Genomic DNA, 24,454 nt, shown 5'->3' with positions numbered 1-24,454 from the left:
CTCCTGCTCCTGGCACCCTTTTTGCAGCTCTTTGTGTGCAAGAAGAACTGGAGCAGGGGATGGAGGGGGCACCACTAAACCCTGGGTACTGCAGGGTGGGGGGAAGCCTGGCACTCACACCAGCCAATGCAGATGAACATCCACTTGCGGAGCTTGTCTGTGGAGTAGGTGAGCACGATGGCCGTGTGCAGGTAGCAGCCCTCACCAAACATCCAGAAAAAGTTGGTGACGTGGAAGTAATTGTAGGCAGCAGTAACCAAGCGGCACCAAACCTGCCAGGAGATGTGGAGCCTGTCAAGCTTTGTATCGCAGAGCAGTGATGCACAGAGCAGCACAGACCCTAGCAGAGCCATCAAACCCGTGTTTCTCATACACCTGGGTTGCCCACCAGCCAGCCTTATTTGCCCCCTGAAGTTGCTTTTGTAGCCACATCTTAGTGACTTCAAACTGAAAGAGAGTAGGTTTAAGGAAGAAATTTTCCCCTGTGAGGGTGGGGAGGCCCTGGCACAGGGTGCCCAGGGAAGCTGTGGCTGCCCCTGGATCCCTGGCAGTGTCCAAGGCCAGGCTGGACGGGGCTGGGAGCCACCTGGGATAGTGAAAGTGTCCCTGCCCATGGCAGGGGGGGTTGGAACTAAATAATCCTTAACGTCCTTTCAGACCCAAACCACTTTGTGGTTCTGTGATCTCCAGGGTACTCACACCCCCACCTGCTCAGGTCCTGACTCAGCCTGGCAGAGCTGCACCTACCACGTTGCTCTCGTGCACCTCTGGGTTCATGGTGAGCTGCACCACAAACCACGTGGCATTGCGTAGGATGAAGGCTGTGATCAGGTTCCAGTGGATGATGTTTCTCAGGCACCGGATGCTCCTGGAGAGGGGTGGAACAAGGCACCATCAGAGCAGGGGGACTGGGGACAGTGCTGTTTGTGGAGCTGAGTGTCTCTGTTGGGACCCCAAGGGTGACCTGCTGGGACTATGCCTTGGGTGAGGTGGACAGGAAGAAGACCAGGAGGTGGAAGGCACCAAGGAGGACCTTCTGCCTCCATAACCAGGTGCTTTAAAAAAGCAGCAGAAGAAAAACAACCCTGAGATAGGCAGGATCCCTCCAGCCTGGAGAGCAGTGGCTGTGGGGGAGGAGATGGCAAAGCACAGGGGCTGGGTCCACCCCTGCCTGGGGTGACCTCGCAGGAACAGGGCAGCAGGTTTGTCACTCACCGAAGGCGCATGAAGAGGACAAAGGCCACGAGGAGGGCCCCCAGTGAAACGCAGTGGCCCAGGTAGTTGATGATGATGGCGATGTGGTAGTGCAGCTTGCTCCTCCTCTGGCAGGGGGGACATAGGCACACGGTCAGCAGCAGCCCCAGTACCAGCACAAACCCACCTCTTCCACCACATCACCTCCGGCAGCTGCACCTCAAATTTTGGGCCCTTTTTCAGAAAACTGGAGCCTGCCCAGGAACAGGCCAGTGGGAATGGAAGGAGATGGGACTAACGTGGGAAGGAGAAGCACCAGCCTGGTTTCACATCCCACTCATACCAGGGCAGCTCAGTGCTAGGACATCCCAACCCATCCTCTGGGAAACCCTGCTACAGTTCAGCTGAGCTCACTGGAGTCTTACATCTCAGTTCATCCCCCATTGCCCGGGGGTCGGCTGAGAGGCTGGGATGAATTTGGGCGGAGGGAAGGTGTGAGTGATAATTGAATTAATTGATCTCTCCTGCTGTTAGGCACTCATCCAACCTGTGAATTAGCAATTAGGCGAGTGAGAAAACCATTCCTGGCAAGATATATCAGCATCTTAAATACCAGAGTTGATATCAACTGCAAATGAACAACTCATATGTCTTCTCCTCTGTTCGAGGAGTGGCTTGACCTACTCAGGAGCTTGTAATTCTTGTAAAAATCCCCATTTTTTTATCTCTTTCAGCTTCCTAAATATCTCCATTATTTCATTGCTGGCAGGGAAGGACGGGGTTTTAACTGAGTGCTGTGTGAGGAGGGAGCTGCAGGAGAGTGACAGGGCTGATCTGTACCCAGAGGCCCTGGGGACTCCCACTGCCAACCCTCTTGGATTTTTAATGGAAATGTAAACAGGTGTGGCTTTATTTCTGATGAGGAATAAAAATGCAAATCCAGAAGGGGGTCATAATTGCCACATGCAACTTTATCACTGGCACATGCTGCTGCATGCTCAGCTCTCATGGGCCATTCCTGGCCTGGATGCTGTTGCCTTTCCAAACTCCATCATCTGTCCCTCACTCTCCTGCCAAGAGCCCAGGGACTCCCCAGCTCCTACCTCTTCACTGAGGATCTCCTGGCACTGGGAGTAGTTGACACGAGCTGCCCAGCTCCCATTAGCGAGGCATTCTCTGTAGCCATTATCTGAAAGAGAGGATGCCCATCCAAGGGTTAAGACAGGATGGAGATGGGCACAGGCATGTGACCTGACTGTCACTAAAGCAGGGCACTGGCATCAGGCCAGTGGCATTTTCTGCTTTGAAGGCAGCTCAGCTACTGCCTTGGCCACAATCGCAGAACCAAAATCCTGGGAATATTTCAGACCCGCTCAAGAGCTTTGGGTCTGCACCAGCTCTGCCCTGGGCACTGGGGGACCCCAACACCTCCTCACCATGCACAGGGATGCAGCAGAAGCACCACTAATTAGACTCCTCTTTCTCTTCGATGTTTGCTTGGGTGATCATGTGCCATCCCAGGATCTCTGCTGAGATGGCAGCATGAAGTTTCACTTCTCTCCCTGAATTAGGAGCTTTCTTGCCTCCCAGCGAGGACAGGCAAGGCTAATTGGGAAGGAATGGCCACGGCGCCCCAGACACTCCGTGATTGGTGTCGGCAGCGGGGTGATGTCAGCACTGGGGTGAGACTGGGCTTCCATTAACAGGAGACTGTGAACCTCGTCAGGGTGATGGGGTGGGAAGGGCTCACAGACAGGCTCAAGTCACAATTAATGCAGAGAGGCTCCTACAGCCACACAGGAGGCACCACAAAGCAGGAGCTGTGTCCCTGCCATCCTCCACGGCTGCAAGAATGTGCAGGATGAAAACATTTATGTTTTTTGTGGGAAGCAAGGTGTTTCTTTCATCAAAACCAGCACTTGGGTGGTCAGAAACTCAACCTAATGCTATGAATGGCTTTGGGCATTTTTCATATGCTGTTGCTTCATCCTCTGCTCCCAGCATGTCACTGGCAGTGACAGTGCAGCCACCTGTGCTAGGAGGGGACGAGGTTCAAAGTCCCCCAGTCCTTGCTCAGCTGGGGGCTTCAGACCCCTGTGCCACCTCCAAGAGCAGGGCAAGATCACTCCTTTGCCTTTGTCCCCAAGATGGGGACATCAGCCCCCTCCTCCTCCCAGGAGGACCTGCTTATAAAGCTGCTTCTCTGAACCGACCCTCCCTGAAATCTGGAGTCTGAGGCACTGTTTTCTCTTCGGTTGATGAGCTTTGTTCCCAGAGGTCTGTTGTCACTTGTGTCCCAGAACCCTCGCCCGCCGTGTCCCCAGCAGTGCTGCCCCTCTTACTGGTGGTATTGTACCGGACACCATAGAAGTACTCGGGGCAGGGCCGAGCCACCAGCTGTCCCACCGCGCTCCGGGGCCAGCACGTGCCGATCAGGTCCACTGAGGCGTTGCACTGGGGACCTGCAGGGGTGAAGGGGACAGGGTTAGCAGAGGTCTGTGGATACCAAAATGCTGCTAGCGAGGATTTTCTTGTTATTTTCTAAGTCCGCGAGAGACTTTTCTCTCTCACAGAAGAGGTAGCAGGGAATGTAAACAACCAAACACCTGCAACCTTGAAAAGTCTTGTTTATAGTACAGTAGGAAAATATTTTGACAATGGATGTTTTAGGATTTTAGCCAATCACCCCCAAGGGGGGGCTGATCCTTGTCCAATTAGACTATGAAGAAAAAAAGTCTATAAAAGAGTTTGTAAAATAATTAAATAAATCCATCTTGCAGCACAATTCCTGCCTGCTGGATCTTCTCTCCTCCTCCTCCTCCCTATGGCTGCAGGACACGGTGATAGGGCCTAGGCCTGCGGTAATAGAGGTCTTTGGGCCACCATGGGCCACTTCCAGGCTGTTGAAAGGTCAGGATTTGCCTGGAGAGCTGGGGCTGCTGGATGAGCTGATGGGTCACCACAAGCTCAGCCCCCAGAAAACCCTCACGGCAGACACCACACGGGGGCTGTGCAAGACTCGCAAGGGCTGCTTGAGCCATCCTGCTGGTCCTGTCTAAACTACTGGGCTAAGCCCAGTTCTGGCACAAACCTGGTTTTAGACCTGGCTTCCAAGTCCACTTGGGGTTCCCTGGCTCTGGTCTCCCAGCCCTGCTCCTTCCTTCAGCCATTACTTTGGCATCCAGCCCCACAGCAGGTAATAAGCCAGACTTGCTCTTCCTCAGTGGTGTGTCCAGTCTGGTTCTAAGTTTCTCCAAACATCTCACACTCCTGGCTGCAAAATCTCCTTCCCAGCCATTCCCGTTGGTCTCTTCCAGTCTTTCCCGGGTAGAAAACTCCAAAGCTGCTGCTTCTATTTCAGATTTCAAGGATTTGTGTGCTTTTCCCAGCTACACAAGTGTGCTAATGTAGGCATTAGGTAGGCCAGATTGCAGGCTGTTTTATGTATAATTTGTGTATATTTAGAACAACATGTACCGTAGCTAAATATGTCCCTGCTCCATCTTGCAGTGAGGTCGGAAGCACAATGGCTGCAACATCCGTATCCTACAATCCAAGGCAAGCAGCAGATGGGTGAGCAGGAGATGCTGGAAGGGGCAGAGCTCAGTCCAAACCACTCCTGGGTACCAGAGATGTTTGTGCTGCTGGCACAGAGACAGAAATTGCCATTTCCTAAGACAAAACACCCCAATTCACAGCTCCTGGATGTGAGAACACAGTGTTTCCTCTGCCCCTGGATTCGTGGTTGGTATTTGAATGCCTTTCCCAAAAATTCTTGTGGATGGAGCTGACTAAAGAGTGGCCAAAGAAAAAAAGCAAAATACTATTGATGATGATGATGATGACGATGAACGTTTTTATGGAGGAATATTTTTTCATTGATTATCTAAAAATTTGGCTCCTTGTTATTTTGCAATGTTCTCAGAGAAAATTTTCAGGGCTTTCTGTGTCTTCTTCAAATATTTTAGCGAGGGACAACAACTTCCAAGCATGTGAGCTGGGAAAGCATCAGAGCATGGTGAGTGTTACCTTCTGCCTCCCGTAGCTTGTAGGGAGAAATTAATTTTAACAGTGACCTTTGCTTTTAGCTTTGCTAATGTGTAGGGTTGCTGTGGCAACCTTCCCTTTAAGTTAACTGTTTTAAGCCTGTATTTTGTAGGAAACGAGGTGCCTTTAATCACGTGTGTCTGTGTCTTTCTGCATCCATTTGAATTTATAGAGCTCCTTTGTTGTTTTGACCCAAGTTTGACAGAGAAATAGAGGGTCACAGTTAAAAATTTTATGATAACATTCATCCATGTAAAGAAAAAACAACCAGTAATTACTTGAACTAAGGACAAAGTTAAATTCCAAGTGCTCTCTCTGTTAGCCAGCCAGGTGAGAAGCTGCGTGAATGTCTGGAACAGGAAAAGCTTCACTTGGCACAACGCAGGACAGGAGAATGGGGCTTGCACAGTGCTAATGCCCACGGCAGCTCCTGCAGCTATTGCCACCCCTCCTGGGCACCCGTGGGGCTGAGCACAAACTCCATTTTCTCCACATCCTCTTGGGCTTCAGTTTCCCTCCTGCATTCCAGGGGCTGTTCTGGGGGACAGACAGAGATTGCTCAGGGAGGACAAACATGAAGAGTGAGGATGATGACTCTCCACCAGTAAAGCAAACCCACAGCAATGCCATTAATAACCAAACCCAAAAGAGACTTGTGGAAATAATGTGGCCAGACAGAGGTGCATCATTCTGTGATACGTCTGTTCAAGGCTGGATTTAATATCTCCACCTTTCTCCAAGGCACTTGGTGTGATGCTGCTTGGCACTCACTCCCAACAGACAGGATCCCACCAGACACCAAACCCAGTGGGTCCCACCAGTCCCACCACAGGGAAGGTGCAGCAGCATCGGCAGGAGCTCAGCCCTCCTCGTCCCATGGGTCAGGGTGGTGCTGTGGAGTGACATTTGGGTCTGGGGCTGCAGCCAGATGAGGAGAGGCTCAGCCAGGCTGTCGGATGCTCCTGGACCTCTGCCTGTGCTTCACCCCTGTGCCACCACTGGCAGCATTTGGAGCTCTGTCCCATCAGGTTTTAATCTAGTGGGGGGCTGTAATATTTTTCCTAGGCTCACACTGAGAAAGGCTTGATGAAGAAAAGCTGCAGAAAGCAGATGCTGCTCTTTCTACTCTCTCCAGCACACAGAAAACAGAAAAAACCCCCTCCTGATGGGGAAGGGATAAGTAAAGCAGTGAAGACAGAGTGTCATGAGGGCTGCAACATCCCCTTTGCCCAGCACAACCCTCTGCTGCAGCTCCTCCCCAGTGGCAGCTGGCATTTAGAGCAGTGTTTGGCATGGAAATGATATGTATCAGTGTTAAATGCTTCCCTGCTCGGCGGCCCATCCGTGTTTGCAGGGGGATTATTCTCCAGGTTCTGCACACGTGTGCTCCAGCTTCTCAGCTCCACTGGCTGCACAGGTTTGGTCTTTACAGATTTATAGCAAGAAAGGTCAATGAACTTTCTACCTGCACTCAATCCCCCTAATGTGGCATCTTCCCACACAGAAACATGGTGTTTGGAGGAGGAAGGAGCAGGCCCTACTTTGAGACAGTGAATGTGGCACAGGAGAAGTCAGTCCAATCCCTTCTCACCCTATTGCCTTTGGGTTGTGCTGCTCTGAAGCAATATAAAGCATTTACTTTCTTCTGAAGAAAAAACTGTCTGTCCAGGGACTTACACTGAGACAACTCTATCACATTAACTGTCTCAGGGTAACTGTAGCAATATCCCATCTGCTTCTATGAAGCATCCTTCTCCAGCCTGCTTTCACCACTCGCAGAGGCCTCCCAGATGGCTCTGTGCTAAAGCCACAGAACCGTGCGAAACCCAGCAGGGTAGAGCTCTCCACTCCCAGCTAATCTGCCAAAAGATTTTGAGCAAATTTAAAGAGGATGGAGCATGTTTCTTCTGGTCCAGCAGTACCAGATGTGTGGCCACAGTGCTCTTGAGCTGGTGCCAGGAGGTCTGAAGTATTATCATACCATCAAGCCATTGCTGGGATGCTCTGAAGAGAGGTAAAGCAAAGGCTGTGCTGATTAACTGTGCTGGTAAGCACATCCTGCAGCACACTGAGCAGAACTGTGCACCAGCACAATGTCCCAGTTTGCTGCTGTGCACAGACACAACTTTCACTGGGGGAAGAGTGAAGTCCGTCTCCCCTTCTGCAATGCAAAGGGGCCAGGAGAGATGATGGAAATCTGAATTACAGGCTCATTCCCATGTCTGGGAGTGATGGGGTTATTTATCTGAGGTGTCGCAAGAGGCTAACAGCTGAAAGTTGTTAACTCATATCTAATTCATTAACTCATAACATAGCTACCTGTCCTGAGCTCTCATTCAACCACAGTTATCTCTATCCAGCCCTGATGTCCTCTGTGACCGCATTACTGCTGCTGCCTCGAGCCTCTGGCTCCCTGAGAGCATCCCCTGTGTCTCTGCTGCAACATTTGCATTTGGCAATCAGAGCTTCATCTCCACATCTAATCAAAATACAACTCACTGTAATGCCTGATGCATCAACTGCAGCCAAAGCACAAAAAGCTCTTTGTCCCTCCCAGGCAGCTCCACCACAGTGGTGAAGCACAAGCAGCCATTTCACACCTTACTGCCCCAAAACAAGGGCCTTTGGGGGATGCTTGTACTTCCAGGTGCTGATGTGCCAGGGAGGGGTGGCTGGGTCCAGCTGTGGAGTCACTCGGATGTTAAATGCTTGAGTAGCACCTTGAGGCATTGAGGGAAATGGCACTGGGGGACAATTTATATTGAAGTGGGCTAGAAATTGGGATGGTGGAGCTGTTTGCCTTCTCTCTGGGCAGGGGTGGGTGCTCAGGATGGCTGGGAGCAGATGCAGCTACCTCAAAGTAGATCCTTGCTCACACCCTACCTCCAGCACTGCTTTCGGTGGCATTGGGGGCTTCTATTTACCTTTGTAAGACTCCAGTCCTCAAAAAATCCCCAGAAATCTTCCCAAGCATTCAAGTTCCACAATCCTTGGTGTAAAATAATTACCCAGGCTAATTAAGCATTATGATAGCTATGAGTCTTTGTAATGAATTTTTGGCTTGTTGATGTAAATAAAAGGCACCAAACCTGGCTTGTGCTGTTGGTATCTGATGCATCTGCTCAATGTTGTCACTTAAGATGGTCCAGGTACAGCTTTACAGCTTATATGTATATATGTATATATGTATATATGTATATAGGTATATAGGTATATATGTATATATGTATATATGTATATATGTATATGTATATAGAATGTAGAGGGTTGTGTTTGGGACTTACCTTGTTCTCCTGACATGAACCACGGAGTGTTTGGAGTTGTGTTATAACCAAGGGTGGCAGGAAGTGGTTTATTCCCTGGGGCTGGCTGGGATTTGGTGGTGGGTGAGTGAAGCATCACAACCCCTCCCTGGCAGAGTTTTCCCAGCAGAGCCTTCTAGTCTGGCTACACTTGAACAGAGCCTCTGGCAGCGACTTCACTGCATCCAGCCCAAAGTACAGTTTAACTGCTGTAGCTGCTGCTCACACTGGGATGTGCCAGGATGTGGTTTCCTACTGGAAACTCTCATCATCTTCCCTCCTCCACTACAATAAAATCTGTGAATATCAGTGAGGTGCTACTGACATCCCTGTTTCCCAGATGATGGAGCAGAATGGCTTTATCGACACCAGTATATATTTAAACCATTAGGATTTTCCATATAGATGAGAGTTTTGTTTCCCAAACCTTCCTAACACGGTGTATCTCCCTCAAGTCCCTGCCAAGACTCATTGCTGCATCTCTAACCCCTGCTCAGCTCCTCTATTAATATTTCTGCCTGGGTGGGAGAGATGCCAATGAGACTGAAGAGAAAAGAGTGGCTGATGTAAATTTGACCTTTATGAATTTAAATTCCAGGCTCACCCCAAGGGAGTCAGTGAGTGAATGAAAGAGCAGTGGCATGGGGGCTGCTGGAGCAGCATCAGCGCTTTGGGAGCTGAGCTGGAGTGGGTGGAAAGGCTCTTGGTCAAATTGTCACCCGCTGTGAAAGGTGTTACCAAACTTGTCTGATAGTGCTGGTGAAGGATATGTTCTCATCACTCACTGCTCCTCAGCCACAGGATTTTGCTGTATCTGGAACAATTAGATTTGCCTTATTCGATGCAAAGCTAAGCTCCCTTTCCCCCTTGAAAAAACCTTCAGTTAAAAACCCCCAGACATTTCTTTTTTTCTGCTTCGCTTTGGTGCCACTTTTCTTTGCTTTAGGTGAACTGGCACTGGCATGAAACATTTCTTTCCTGACAAGGAATTTTCTGTGCTCTCCTCTCTCCTGAGCACACACATGAGATTGAGGATAAGAATTCATTGTGATAACAAGCTTAAAGGAGTGGATCATGCGGCCAGGACCAGAGGGGGATGTGAGCAATTGGTTGGCAACTCCTTGGGCTGATCCAGGCTTGAGAGCTACAAATGGCAGAACAACCCCTTGACAGTGCTCCAAGCTTGCTCCGTTAGAGTGCTTTCTGCTGAGCTGCTTTGGAAAAGCCTCATTATTAATTAGGAAGAGCCTTTCCCATCTGCTCAGATTCCCCCTTCCTTCCCCAGGGAAACAGTCCTGCAGCTGCAGGGAATGCTTTGCCTGGTGGATTAAACGACCTTGTCCCTCCCTGATGAACTTTGTGGCAGGGAGAGAAGCAGCTGTACACAGATCCTGGGGAGTTGAAATCATCAGCCAGAGAAATCCATGGTCTGAGTCAATCCATGGGCTGGGAGCCCTTGGGACAGCACCTATCCACCCCAGACAAGGGATGCTGATCCTCATTGCATTCCATTTCAAGCCTGATCCGAGACTTGCTTGGCTTGCAGATGCTTGGGGGTGCAGCTGACCTGGCTTCCTGAATGCACCATGTTGACCTCAAGTCCAGCCTCATACTCCCTCCTCACTGGTACTGTGGGAAGAGCTTTCTGATGGAGCATCCAGCTGTGCCCCTGTGTCCCAGTCCCGCCCAAAATCAGGGGCTCACTGAGAGGAAGTTTTGATGGATACCCAAACTATCAAGTTGGAGCATCACACCTGTGCAAAGAGCCTGAATTCCTGGGGATATTACCCTGCACTGGGGACTTGAAGGAAGATGGGTAAATCCACGGTGATAAGAGGGCAAGACAGGAGAGCTCTGTGAGGCTCAGCTGCTCCATGTCCTGGGATGAGAGTTTGCACCACCTGCACCCCTGAGCCTGGAAAGCGTCACCCCAGTGTGCCTCCACCCCACTGCCGTGGCAGAGACTTTTCCAGCTCAGTGCACATGCCCAGAGAGCGCTGGCACGCTGGTGAGATCACTGTCCAGCCACACATCCTCCTTAAAACGGAGAGATTAAGGGACTGGTGACCAGGGAGAGCAGGAGAGCCCATGCTGGGCTGTGCTTCAGAGGAGGGATGCTGCACACAGGCACAAGGCAGTGCCTGTCCATGCATCCAGCAGATCCCCTGCCGAGCCACGCGCTGGGGGACTGCTGGGCTCGTGTTATCAGCATGTGTTATCAGCATGTGTCATTTCCCAAGGGTTGTGAAGGCATTAACAAATTAAGTCTCAGGGCCCTGCTGCAATTCTAATTAGCATCATCCTAACAGCTCTTCATGTTAAATAGCCTCAAATCAAAGTTTCCAGTTTAGTAAATATCCCTCCGAAGGAATCACTGACTCCATCAGGCAGGGCCTAAATGGACTCCAAGGACCAGGGCTGTCGCTGAATTCTGCTTCCCAAGCAGACATAAGACAATTAGTTTCACCTCTACCTTTTGTTCTAAGCCCCCTCCTCCAGCTGGAAGTGGCTCTCACGTGTGCCAGCCCCACCCAAATTAATGAGTTGCTCAGGAATTGCAGGTTGGATGTGTAGAGACAATGGACAATTTGCAAATCTGAAGCCTCATGTTCTCCCCTCTGCCGGGGACATCGACACTGAGGTGCACTAAATCCTGCTTGGATTCAGGCTGATAAATCCCCACCGAGCCAAGCCCAATCCTTGCAGAAAGCAGCGCTCGGTGCTTGAGGATGGTGGTGATTCTGGGGCAATGCATCAGCAAACCACAGCACAAATTCTCCCCCCTTTCTGACCTCTCCCGGGGGCTTGGGAGGTTCCAGCAGTGGGTGGAAAAGACCATGAGCTGGGCAGGAGGATTGTCTGGGACCTGCGTGCTGCCCTGGGTCAGCTTAACATGGCCAAGGACGGGCCCTCACTGAGCAGAATGAAGAAACCTTCAGCAAGCAAAGCACATGAGTGAGGACCAAGTTTCTTGTCCGACCAGACATGGAGGCATTGCCATTCTGCAGGCAGCTTTGCTGTCCCCCAGCTTTCTGCCTCCACCTCCTGGGCTTGGGATGCTTCTTGCAGGGCAATGGTAGCCTGGGTTTGGCCAGACACTGGATCAGCTGGTGCCAAGATGGGATTTGTTAAGAAAGAGCTGTTAATGCTGCTGTTAATGGGTGGTGGGCAGCCATCCCTCAGCTCTGGGTGCCCATGGCCATCCCTTAGTGCCCAGTCCCATGGCCATTCCTCAGTGCCCAGTCCCGTGGCCATCCATCACCCTGACAGAGAGTTCCTTGGTGCCCACTCTGATTCTCATTCAGTCATGGAAAATCAACACTGCAGCATCCCAGAGCTGGGGAGGACTTTTCTCCTTGTCCCTGTGAGCTCCACTCCCTCTCACACTTCTCCTCCCCCAAAACTTGTCACTGAACCAGACCTGTCACTGCTGAGGTGACATCCAAGTCATATTCTGAATATAGGCTAAAAGCCATTTTTGGCACAAGCCCTGACCTGATTGGATTGAACCCATGTACAATGTTGAGCAGGCATGGGCTGCCCGTGATCCTGCTGCTCCCACCCAGCAGGGCTGAGCCAGCCCTGGCCACAGCCACGTCCCCAGAAGCTCTTTGTGACTGGTGGCCTCCCAAAGTGCTCAATGGCACCTGGAGGCTGGCTGAGCCCTGAGCCATGGTGGCCACACTGCACTGGTGATGTGGTCTCCACAAAAAGTCAAAACCCCCAGTCATCATCCCTGGGCAAGGGGATGGTAGAGGGGTGGACATAGGGGCCAAGGTCCTGGTGTCCCTGGGCATGGCAGAGAATAGGCAGCCAGCCCTGATGTCTCTTTGTCCATCTCCCTTCTACCCAACAGACATTTATTTTCTTTGTTTTCATCTCTTCTGAGATCTGCACTTTCTACCTGCCTCCACTGTCACCCTGCAAAGAGGCTGCAGCAGCACCAGCAGAGGGCTGCGATGCAGCCTCTGCACATCCCACCTCCCCAAAAAGGATCCATGCAGCAGCAGATGAGCCCAGAGACACCCCTGACACCCTCTTCCACCCCAGGGGGTGGCTTGAGTGGGCTGGGGATGGGGGACACTCACCAGTGTGGTTGGTGATGGGCGGCAGGCTCTCGCAGTACTGCTCCTGGATGGAGGCTGCCACCGGGGTATCCCAGAGGAGAAACGCCTGGATGGGGAGAGAGCAGGCAGGGGCAGAGTTATATGTGCAATATGCTGCTTCCCCGTCCCCAAATGCCTCCTTGGGTCAGAGCTGAGCTTGCCCATGTTTTCATGGGTACTACCCCCAAAGCTACACAATGGACACGTACCCATTTTCAGGATGGTTTCCCAGGGAAACTGTGCTGAGGGACTGCTCAGCCACTGATCCTCCCCTGCCTCAAACACCTCCCTCAGCAAACCCTCCTGCAGCCCTTGCTGAATTGTGGAACCTCTGCTATTTAGCATTTTAATCAACACTTTTGGGTTTTGCATCTTTGAATCCTGAGAGCAGACAGGGGAAATGATGAGCCTGACACCACGCTCTGATTTTCAATCCCTTATTGAAATCACAGCCTTGTAAGCTGTCAGTGGGAAGATGTTCATACACATCCTTAAGGAGATCTGATCCACAGACAACCAGATCTGGCTCAAGCCTTTTTTTCAGGAGAATTGTCAGCCAACAGCAACATTCCCACTGAGTCAGAAAGCATTGACCAGGATCTACCCAGCTCTGCTAAAACTCGGCATGAGGAGCTATTTTGGAAAAAGGATTATTGAATTATTGTGCCTTTGCAGGAGTTTGGGGAAACTAAAAGTGAGAAAGGCAATTGCCATGATGAAGGCATTGCAAGGATGGCAGAGGGATAGTGCTGTTGGTCCCAGGTCACACCAGGGTGCCAGGTGAGGGAAGGAGGGGACCTGATATTTTGCAGAACACAGATTTTTGCACAAGCAGCTGCCCACTCTCTCCTCCAGCTCAGAGAAGGGTGACACAGGCTCATCCCCTCTGCTCCGGGCACTAGCACTAATGGTGGATAAGGCTCAACTCCACTTTTTTCACCTTCAACGACTGAGCAAACCCCCTGCAGACAAGTCACTGATTAAATGGCAGAGCTGCGTCCCAAAATACATCACATACAGACCCCTTGGGAAGAGGCCCTGAGCCTGAAGGCAGGAATGGCTGCACCTCCCCTGCTTGCAGGCAAGCTCCCAGCTCCTCAGGGAAACAAACTCTGCCTTCCCCATCAGCCACGCTGATTCCTAGTGCCTGAGCCCCCTTCCTGAGTGCCATTTACCTCCCAAACTGCTCTGAGCAGGCAGAAGATGTTCCTCCTCTTGCCCTTGAGCCATAGAAACACTGTCTGCTCTTTCTGGTACACCCAGCCATCCCCATGCCTTACCAAGGCATGAGCAGAATTTATTCACACACAGAGACAAGCTCAGCACCCACTTGCTCTTTTCCAAACAACTGTTTACTGCCTTGGGAAGCTGGTTTTGACAGCAAGAGAGATGTCAGGCAGACATATAAATGGAGCTGAGAATAGCTCCCTTGTTGTGACTGCTCCAGATGGCACAGGGGATCCGGCAGCTCAACCCTGCCCCGGCACGGGCGCTGCTCGGAGCTCCTGGGTGCTGGGAGCCCAGCACCTCCTGAGTCTCCTTTCAGAAAGCTGAGATCCCCCAACCTCCAGACAGGGAGGAATCAAGGTGTAGGGGGTCTGCTCCCCTCTGTGTTTATGCCTGCAGCTGGTGCCCACTGGACCTGGTGGCTCTTGGCATGGGCAGCTGGGACAGAAGGGTTCTGCTCAAAAGGGGCTGGGATGGTTCATCCACCTGAACAGGCTTTCAAGTGTTAATTGGATGTGTTTCTCCTAATCCCAGCCTGCTCCAGCCTGGCAGTGCCCATTCTCCTTCCAGACACAGGGTGAGGTCTTGGCACTGAGCAGCACACGGACCAAGCCACGGCCAGAGAGGGGTATGGATGGAGCAGTCACTGGCTCTTTGCAGGCTTTGTAAATGAGCTGAAACAGCTACAGGAAAGGAAAAAAAGGATCCCCAGAACAGAACTAATACTAAGAGCTTTTTTACCAGGCTCTGAGTCCTGTCTCACACTGCAGTGTGGCCAAAGCTCTTGACAGAGGCAGAGGTTTTGTCCCGCTCCTGTCAGCCTTTCGAGGGGAATAAACAGGGGGAGGGGGCAGCTGCAGGGGGATTTGTCCCAGTCAAAACCATTCTGATCTGGCACTTGCTGGTCACTGTCTCATCTGCTTTGCTCTTTGTGGGTTACTGCAACCCCTCCTCATGCTTTGCAGAGAGAACAGGTCAAAGCTCTGTCCTTGAAGAGCTTTGTGTGCCAGAGCATCGCTGCCGTAAGATGACACATGGTGCCCAGCAGGGCCTGGCCTGGCCGGGCTGGAGCCAAGCTCACCTCAAGAGCCCTGACATGGCAGTGGGTCGTGCTCGGGCCAGAGAGGGGCCGTGTCCCTCTGCCCTCCCAGCCCTGCCTTCACATGGGCCATGGCAGATCCCGCTCTGCAGGCAAGAACACCTCTATGACCTCCCTCAGCCTGCCAAAATCCTGGAGAGCCTCAGCTGAGCACTCAGCTGCCTGGGAAGGGAGGCAATCTGCTCCTCTGGAAGCAGCCACTTCACACAGTGCTCCCAGTCAGCCCGGGGAGCCGCTCCCACAGGGATGGAGGATGGTTCTGCTGGGAGCTGCACAGGCCCCATGAGGGCCCACACTCGCAGCAGCTTCTTCTCCATCAGGAGCCACCAGCGTCTCTGCTGCTGCTGCCTCAGCATCCACCCAGCTTCCTTCCAGGCCCTGTTTTATACACAGGGATGGTTCTGGTTTAACCTTGGACCTCACGGAGCACCGGCTCCTTCCTTTCATCCCCACATTTTCTGTAGCAGGACCAGCCCCCCACCCCAGCTCCAGTCCTCATTGCACAGCTCAGACACCAAAACCTGACACTGCTCCCATATTTCCTGCATCCCACACACAGCAAACATCTGCTGTGGTCAGTGTCCCACCACCCACCATGCCAGGGCTGTCCCAGAAGGGAAACTGAGGCATTGAGGACCACCTGCCTCAGGTCACTCAGGTTGTGGAGCACTGTGTAGGGCAGATCTCTGTGACCTGGACACACCAACCACATCCTGGTGCCACCAGGGCTCCAAGAAAAACACGGAGGTTTTTCGGAGCTGCACCTGTGCCTGTGAGGGGACAGGGTGGTAGGTGCCCTTGGCCAGGAGATGCAGCACAGTGACTGCGACAGCGCCAGCTCATCAGCACTGGGGTCTGGCTGCTGCTGGGGGGGTGAGCAGCACAGTCACACACACATGGCATCAGTCTTTGTGACCTGCCACTGACCTGGCAGAAAAATTCAATTAATAACAATTAGGAATTAATGTCCCCTTGCGGTGCTTTTGCTCTACAAAGCGATCCATGGATACTAATTAATACATTCACATCCAGCTGCAACATCACCCCCTGCACTGTGCTACCCAGAGACAGGCCTGTCACCCCCGCCTGCTGTCCTATTGCCTCAAACAAGAGGGGATCTGCATGGCAGGAAGGGCTGACAGCTCTGAGCAGGAGATAGATGGCTCGTAGCCTAATGAGCAATCTCGGAGGTCCAGTGCCGAGGGGCTGTAATTGGAGAGCGGAGTGATTAGTGGGATTGAAGCCTGGGACGAAGCCGTGGGGGACAGGGGCTTTGCATAGAGCTGGGGAGGGCAGTGGGAGCAGTGGACAGTGATGGCCATGGTGACCTTCCTGGGAGGGGGGACAACACCGGCCGCCCTGGAGTTTGACTTGCTGTAGGGACCTCTCTGACCCACCAGCGCTGCTCCCTGGCTTGGCTGGGCTTGCTGCCCACTACAACACTTGGTGTGGAAGAGGAAAGACCTCCTGGAACACATGGGCAGGGAAGGGCTGAGCAGCTGCTGCCCTGGACCTTTGCTGAGGTTCCCCGGGGCATTAGGCTAGGATGGAGCCTGTTCTTGGCTCTGAGCCTGCAGCAAAAGGTGCCAGACTTTGGGTGTTAAATACAGTGAGTGTTAAAAGAGCTGGATGCCAACCTCCGATGGCAGAGCAGCAACAGTGGAGTGGGAAGGGAGCAGCACATCCTGCCAGGACTGCAGCTGGTGGCTGGAGGCGGCCTGCAACAGCCTGACCGAAAGGGCTGCCCCTCAAATGTGCTCGGAGGTGCCTCCAACCCACCGTGTCCCCTGCCTTCCCTGCAGGGCATCTCTTTCCCTTTGTCTCCTCTGACTTCCAGGCACTGTTTTCTGCAGCTGGGCAGCTTCTTACCTGCTTCACCTTGAGGGCTTTCACTTGGAACAGTTTCATCCTCAGTTGAACCCACAAATGAAATCTCCAGGCAGCATCTGGTCCATGAAGGACCCTCTTTGCGCCCCTGTCTCAGACCTGGCAGGAACCTGCTTTGCTGCCCATGATCTCAGGGTTCCTCCAAGCCCCTCTGCTGCCCTACCAAGCCCCTGTTGCTCCTTCATTGCTTTTCTGAAGCCCCATCCCAAGCCCTGTCAGCATCAAGGCATCAAGGCAAAGCTCAGGCAACGGAACAAGGCTCAAAGCAAGAGCCACGGGGGCATTTTCTGTGGCTGATGTTACTCAGGGGGAGAGCAGGCAGTGAGAACATCTCCATCTGGCATTAAAATCTGCAAGTTTATTAATTTATCCATATTAGAGGGCCAGTCCCTGTGGTGTGTAGACAGGAGCTTTGGTGAGAGTGTTTATTCTGTTTGGAGTACCTCTCTGTGTATGCTGGATACAGATCCTAACAAAAGAATATCAATCAGGGCTAAATGAATGCCCTGTAAAACCTGATTTATGAGCAGTTAAAGGTTTTCCTGGATTAAGCTCTGGTCTCCCTCCCTTGCCATAAATAATTCTGACTTCATTTATCTGTGAAGAGAGACATGGATTTTTGGGGGCTAGTGAATTACTAGTGGCATTTGGGTATTGGAAGCTAAAGGCACAAACAAACTGGGGAAGGGGACACAATCCAGGCAGCTCCTATGGGATCTGTGACAGGCAAAGGCTGCTGAGGAAGATTGGAGTGATGGATGCAAGCCTGGGGGAGGGCTGTTTTTCTAAGGCAATTGTATTAAACTCTCCTGCAGATTGTACATGTGGAACTCCTGTGCATTGACAGGTATTTTCATTTTGGGATTGGACATTTTTCCCTCCAGCTCTGTCCCAAAACCCACATCTTGACTGCTCCAAACCCCCTCCTTCACCCATCACCTTTTTAGGGTTGCGCCCTGGGATGAACATCCACAGTTTAACTCCCCCATCTTTTTTTTCCAGTTTATTTGCATTCACAACTCAGGAAAGCTTGGCCACACCAAAGCCGCATCTGCCACCGCCTTTCCAGGGTGGATAGTGCAGATTTCGGGGTGGAAGAGGGGCTGTGACATGCAAAATGCCAACCCCCTTTGCCCTTGACCATCGGAATGGAGGCGACTGCTCCTGGGTGGGTGGCTGTGGATAAAGCAGGAGACCCTGCAGAGAAGGAGGATCTCTTCGACCAGCTCCAAACACAGTTAGGGAAAAAAGGAAAAACAACAGATGGGCCCCGGGTGTGTTATTCCATCTTCAGAAAGAGCCACCCTCTCCTGAGTGACAGCTCTGGAGTGTTGGACAGTGGCTCCTGGGCTCTGCTTGGTGAGGGAACCCCATGATTTGGGGGTTGATTTGTGCTTTCTTTGGGTTCAAAAATTGTTCTCACAGACAAAGCCATGGATGCCTCTCCAAACTGCAGACTCAATCACAGCTTGAGCTTGTCACTTGCAACGAACTTCTGGGCCAGCGTTGTGCAGGATTTTGGGTGAGCAGAGATGGATTTCAGGGCAGGGTGGTGCAGGATACTCTCATTGTATTCCTACATATTCATCCTATGGTGATGGAGCAGCTATTCTGGGAACAGGCTGTGCCTTTTCCATTCACTTCTTCGCTGAAGATGCAAAACTACAGGGATGATTTCACACCCACTGAATCAACTCCTTTTTTAAGGAAAGTGAGGACTGGAAGAGATCCCCAGGGTCAGCATGTCCTGCGACTACAGCTCTGCATCTTATGCAAGGATTGGAGCATGGAAGGGGCAAGGGCTGGGTTTTGGGCTTATTGCTGCTGGAGGTGGTCAAGTGAGAGGGGAAATTATCCCACACTTGGCATCAATCTCTGATTTTTCATAAAACGCTTTTGCAGTTTTATCAGCCCCAGAAAAATCACTGGTTCCTGACAGAGCTGCAGGTAAGCTGGTTTATTTTAATCACTTTTTTAGTTTGTTTAAATGACTTGCAGCATGCCAGGGAGCACTTGGCAGCAAGTTTGGCTGCCTGTCTCCTAGTCTGTCTATCCAACCCCCTGAGGGATGTCTATCCAGTAAAGCAACATGGGCAAACCGATGCTAAAGTGGAGGTGCTGGCCAGGTGCACGGGGAACACCTAAACTGTGCCAGCCCAGTATCTGCAGGGGAGGTTTGTCCCTGCTGAGCTCTGTGCTGGAGCTGGGCTGCTGCAGGTCTCTGCACTCACAGGCTGGATGCTGCTGCAGGTCCACCTGGATGCAGGGATGCACTTACTTACAGCCGGGTTTCATGGTCCTTTAGCCCATGCTGTCCCCAGGAGAGGGTTGGGATTGTTCTGGAAAAGGGTCTGAGTTTTGAATGCATGTATTTATACAGAAAAATAGACAGCTTGACTGCAAAGGGGGGGAGTGTTGTAGATTGACTGTTTCTTTTTGGAGCCAGCTGGGAGAGGCTTCTCTTTGCCTGGACTGGTTTTTGTGACCCCCTCCCAGTCCCAGCCCCAGCACAGGGGTGGTTTTGTCTCAAACTCTGGAAGATTTTTGAGGACTCATTGTTCCAGCTTCATGAGGAGAACATCCTTGGGGAACATCTGGGGATGGCGAGGGAACCCCTGAGCCTAAGGAGCTTTGACAGAGGATGGGAGCTGTGTCTCAGTCAGCACCTTTGGGCTTCTTTTGGACCACTTTTTGCTCACAGTGCTCAGGAGCTGTCACACTCACATGGTTATCCCCACCAGAACCTGACCTTACTGCACTGGGTCTGTGCTGTCCCCACAGACTGGCCAAGAAGGACCTGGGCTGGGGGAAAAGATCCTGCCCTGTCTCACCTTTGTTTCTTACATCAGAGCCAAACAAAATGTGAACCAGGGAATATAACAGCAAAAGAGTCCTATAAATCCTCTCAATCAGGCTCTGTGGGCTGCAGCCATAGGAGAGAGCAGCTGCTCAGAAGAGGAGCTTTTAGAGGCAACACCAACTTGGCAGGGAGGTCTCCTGCTGCACATCAGCTCTTCTCATCACTTAGGTGAGAACTTTCCTGGCACAGAGGTGCAGCTGATGGGCACAGTAAGGTGCACAGTGGGGTGAACTGTGGGAAGCACAGCCCATGGGGTACGAGCCACAGCGGTGCCAGTGGGGAGGGCTGTTTAAACTCTGCTGTCCCAGCTGGGCCACTGAGACACCATTCTGCAGCCAGCCAGGCAGATTTGCTCTTTTACCACTCCTTGACACAGAGGTTTTATCAAAAACCCGATCATTTTGTTTAGCTGCCACTATAGGCTTGTTCAAATAAAATTCAAGATTTCACTGGAAACCTCTTCGTCTCGTTTGTCCAGGGTTTGGGATTTAAACGTGCTTTGGGCTGTGAACTGCTCCCTCCTTGATGAGCCCTCAAGGAGGAGGAATATTGCTTCTGACAAAGCATTTGCATGTTTTGCAGAGCTGCAAAATTAGCAGTGGCTACAGTTCCACAGCGAGCAAATTAGAGAGGAAAAGTCTTGTGCTTTGCAGGTGCAGAGGGGAAAAGGAGAAGCTCCCTTAGAAAATTAATTATGGGGGTACAGTTGGGCTCCGCATTTGTGTTGTCCACATCCATCACACCCCCGGAGTGGCCACCCTCTCCCAGCAGCCTGGGAAACTGGTGGCAGCTGGTTTCACTGGGAGGTACAAGGCTGGGAATCCTGGGCTGAGCTCAGGAGGACCTGGCTGCAATTCTCCCCCACTTTAATGATCCTTTCACTCACTTCAGCCCCCCTCCCCGACAGTTTTTGAGCATCACGAGCTCTTGCCAAGCCCAGTGCCTTGACTGGAGGAATTCTCCCGAGGGCCCTTTGTATTGCGGTTTCTCTTTTTACTTTTCCCTTCAAAGAAATTGAAAAGTCACTGCGGAGAAGGCGGGCGGCGCAGGGCGCAGGGGTGATGGGGAGGAGGCAGAAGGGCCCTTGTGGGAGAAGAGGACTTAAAGCATCTTACCTGCAGGAGGAGGAGGAGGGCAGGACGTAGGCTGGGCACCATCCTCAGCTGCCCGTGCGCCCAGCTCCCCGGGGCATGGCTGGCAGCGTCCCCGCTCCTGCTGGGCTGCTTCTGCCGTCGGGGAGAAAATCCTCGGCTTCCAGCGGAGGAGCGTGGCGGGTCCCCGCGGGGCTGCGCGGAGACTGCGCGTCCTTCTGCGTCCCGGTCCTGCCTTTTATAACCTCCCTGGAGCCGGTCCTCCGGCTGCCCACCTTCCAGCTGGCCTGGCGACGGGCTACATCCTTCCTCACTAGCCTCCCACTCCCCCTTCTCTCCCTCCTCCTCTTCCTCCTCCCCTTTTCCTTCCTCCACCTCCCTGGAGCCTTCCAACTCTATCTGATTTTTTTTCCCCTTTCTCCTTCCCTCCCTCAGCATCAGCAGCAGAAACTTCCCACCGGCCCAGGGACCGCCCTCCCGGCTCTCCTTGGAGTGGGGTTTCTCCTCTCCACCCCTCGCACTGCCATGGTGCAGCCGCTGCGGGGTCTCTCCCGCGGAGCCTGGGGCTTGCCTTGTGTCCGCAGAGGGTTCGGGGCTGCAGTTTGCCGGGGATAAGGGGGTGAGTGGGTGTTACGCATTTGGGCATTTCACTCCAGGGCTCTGGCAGAGGAACTGGGACAAGGCGAGGCTTCCCCCACCAGCCTTTGCAGCCCCTTTGCAAAATGGATGGTGAACACGAAGGGAGGGCAGAGCCCCTTTTCTCGTCCACAGGGATGGGGGGAAGGTGTTTCAGCCCTGCCTTGTGAGGGAGATGCTCCTGAGAGAAGGAGGGGATGTGGGGCAGGTGGATGCAGGTCTCTCACACAGCGGGGCTGCGCGGCGCGGGTTCGATCAAAAGGGCGGTCTCGGAGGAGGTGGAGGAGCTGCTGGGACCGTGCTTGATGGGTGGTGGGAGGGGCAGAGGTGATGGGGCAGGAGCAGAGGGGCGCTTGAGCTGATAGAGAAGGGGGAGGACAAGTGTCCTGGGGAGGGTGGGGGACAGAGGTGTGGGAGAGCCTGGACGGTGCTCCTGAGGTCTTGGATAACGACATTTCCCTTCTCCCCCAGCATAACCCTCAGGCTGTAAAGGGTCTCCGGTCATACCTCTGTGTCTCAGCTCCTGCCGTCCCCTGGTCTCCTGGGGAGGGATCCCCACACCCCTGTCTCTTGGGGATGCCATGGTCAGGACTGGGTCCATCTCTGAGTTGGATGAATTTCTGGCTGGGTTAAACCTGCTCCCCCAAGCCAGGGCAGTTTCAGGGCATGCCTTCTGTACCCACTGAGCTGTGGGTGCTGCTCCTGCCCTGGAAGTGAGCCAGGCTCCATCAGCCCGAGGTGAGCTGGAGCAGACAGCCGGGCAGCACGCTGTGCTTCCTCCTTTCCTCGAGGAAATAAGGATCAATGAGGTGTGCTGCGGGGAGGGGGATGCTGGAAAACATTGCCATGGGGCCACCACCCAGGGGTGTGATATTTCCCTTGTCTGTTGTCTGATGCTGGTGTGTCCGTGTGTCTCACGGGGCGCTGGATCACGCTCCCTACTGCAGCCTCTGCCTCTGGGAATGGCTCAGACCACAGTGGGTTGCAGACGGATCAATAGGAGGGCAGTGTCCCTTGATGAATTCCCGGCCACAGCCTCCATCCATCTTCACTGAGCTGCTCTTTGTCTCTGGAGCACCGGACAGGGCAGGGGGGAATCAAGGTCCTCCCTGATCTGTGGGACCAAGGCACAAGGACTGGCCAGGGCCGTGTCCCAGCATGTGGGGGTACCCAGGGACCCATCCCAGCCCCCGAAGGGTAAATGCTCCTGGCCCAGTAATTAAGGGGAATAAACACAGACATAAATCTTGTGGAATTACCTGGGTTTAATCAATTGTGTCATTGCTTTGGCAAAGAAGTCTGAAAATATATAAAGCTCTGGTAAATTCAGGAAAGCTTTTGTTTCTTAGGTCTCCTAACATTCCACCCTTGACAAGGATGGGATGAGACAGACTCCTGAGCCACCCTTGTGTTACCTTGCACTTCAATAAGCCCATGGAAAATGCAAAATTTTCCAAGAATGGCTTGAGAAAGCTCCCAATGACTTTGAGCAGCCTGGATTCAGCTGAGTGCATTGTAGGATCATGGAATGGTTTGAGTTGGAAGATCGTGTAGTTCCAACCCCCTGCCATGGGCAGGAAAACCTTCCACCATTGCAGGTCTAGGGCACAGCTCCTGGTCACAAAACACACTCCGATTTTGGGGGCTGCTCAGGGCTTTGTGCACCCCGGGGACAGAAGGGACCTTGCAACGGGAAGTGCCGGAGATCCCATTCCCACACCAAGACCAAGGATTGTCTTTCACCATCTCAGCCTGCTCATGGCCACCAAGTGGGACATGTGGGATGGCCATGCTCTGCTCAGGTGCCCAAAGTGTGAGGTGATGCAGGGAAGGCAGAAGCCAACACTATTTTTAGTTAAGGAATTGGTTGCCAGGGACATGAAGATAATTTCTTCCCCATATATCAGGGAAAAGGCTGCAGTGCTGTTTGAAAGACCTAATTGAGGGGATTTATAGTAAAATGCAACTTGTCAGATGTGGCAAAGGAAATATAAAACAGTCCCTGAGACAGGGAGATCAGTCCATTCGTCATGGTTAATCTCAAACTCCACGGTGCAGCGCAGACACAAATGTGGGAGATGGGTATTAGGGATGGGGAGAATGAAGAGAAATATCAGATCTCCAGGAAGGAGGGAGAGAAGAGGTTTAGTCTGACTTATCTGCCTTTGGTATATTATAATTATTTTATGTAACTGCACGTGGTTTGACACTCCTGTGTCTGAGCAGCTCCACGACAGCTGCACTATGGGGCTGTTTGTGGGACCTACACCACTGCCCTGCTCCTCCCCTGTCCCTGCAGCCAACCCTCCCCTGGTCTGGGAAAACTCCATTGTCCCTCCTGCACTGTAAGGATGAGACTGGGACTGGTCTGTGCACTGAAAGGGTGCAGGGGAATGTGTCCCTGCTTCCCACATGGCACATCAGTAGCAGGGCTCTGCTTCCAGCTGGGACATCTGTAGGAAAAAATAATCCTTGGTGTCCTGGACATATAGGTCAGGTTGGTGGAAGGGTGGAGTTTGGCTTCTCAGCTGAAATCCCAGCTGAGATCAGCAGTGTGCCTCGGTTTCCCCACCTGTGTGTTGGGACTGTTTCTTTCCCAGGAGGTCAAGTGGAGCTGGGAATGCTCGGGGCACTGCTCAGGGCAGGACAGGCTGTCAGCACCTGGGGCTGTGTTAGCAACTGCAGACTGAAAAAAAATCCAACCCAGCACATTAAGTTTCTCCCAGGAGACTTGTTTTTTGCCCTGCTTTTAAAATTAGTTCCCAGGTTTTCTGTCCTGTGTCCTTTTCCCTCCTCCTAGACCTGCAGTGAAGGGAACACGCTCTCAAACTCTGCCTGGAGAAAGTGGCTGCTGGCACCAGGTTTCCCTCATTCCAGGTCACCACACAATAAAACCATGCCTCAAATGTGGGTATCCCTGTTGTATTTGACCACTCTGTATCACCTGCTTCACCCCTGCAAGTCTCACAGCTGCTCTGAGAGGAAGAGCAGGAAAGGTGAAGCCA

General features: G+C 52.4%; 1 protein-coding gene across 8 annotated transcripts in view; it reads right to left on the bottom strand.

The window, feature by feature from the left end:
- The window catches only part of LOC138099340 (corticotropin-releasing factor receptor 1), a 31,172-nt gene extending 10,069 nt beyond the window's left edge, over nucleotides 1–21,103 (bottom strand). For 2 of the 8 annotated variants that reach the window (XR_011146699.1, XM_068996513.1), the window contains exons 1-7: nucleotides 20,838–21,102; nucleotides 12,632–12,716; nucleotides 3,537–3,656; nucleotides 2,298–2,383; nucleotides 1,216–1,322; nucleotides 748–868; nucleotides 119–272 (exon numbers count right to left, since the gene is read on the bottom strand). Coding sequence is in view for 7 of the 8 variants with exons in the window: in XM_068996513.1 (XP_068852614.1) it covers nucleotides 119–272; nucleotides 748–868; nucleotides 1,216–1,322; nucleotides 2,298–2,383; nucleotides 3,537–3,656; nucleotides 12,632–12,716; nucleotides 20,838–20,879 (715 nt within the window). In the remaining variant the exon portion in view is untranslated. Of the gene's footprint in view, nucleotides 1–118; nucleotides 273–747; nucleotides 869–1,215; nucleotides 1,323–1,398; nucleotides 1,484–1,537; nucleotides 1,603–2,297; nucleotides 2,384–3,536; nucleotides 3,657–12,631; nucleotides 12,717–20,837 lie in introns of those variants that run through there. The other 6 variants (XM_068996510.1, XM_068996509.1, XM_068996514.1 and 3 more) reach the window with 5 other exon arrangements.
- Nucleotides 21,104–24,454: the final 3,351 nt, after the last annotated feature.

This window comes from Aphelocoma coerulescens, chromosome 27, assembly GCF_041296385.1.
Source record: "Aphelocoma coerulescens isolate FSJ_1873_10779 chromosome 27, UR_Acoe_1.0, whole genome shotgun sequence".
In the NCBI taxonomy this organism is placed as follows: domain Eukaryota; kingdom Metazoa; phylum Chordata; class Aves; order Passeriformes; family Corvidae; genus Aphelocoma; species Aphelocoma coerulescens.
This window is presented reverse-complemented; position numbering and strand designations above follow the sequence as displayed.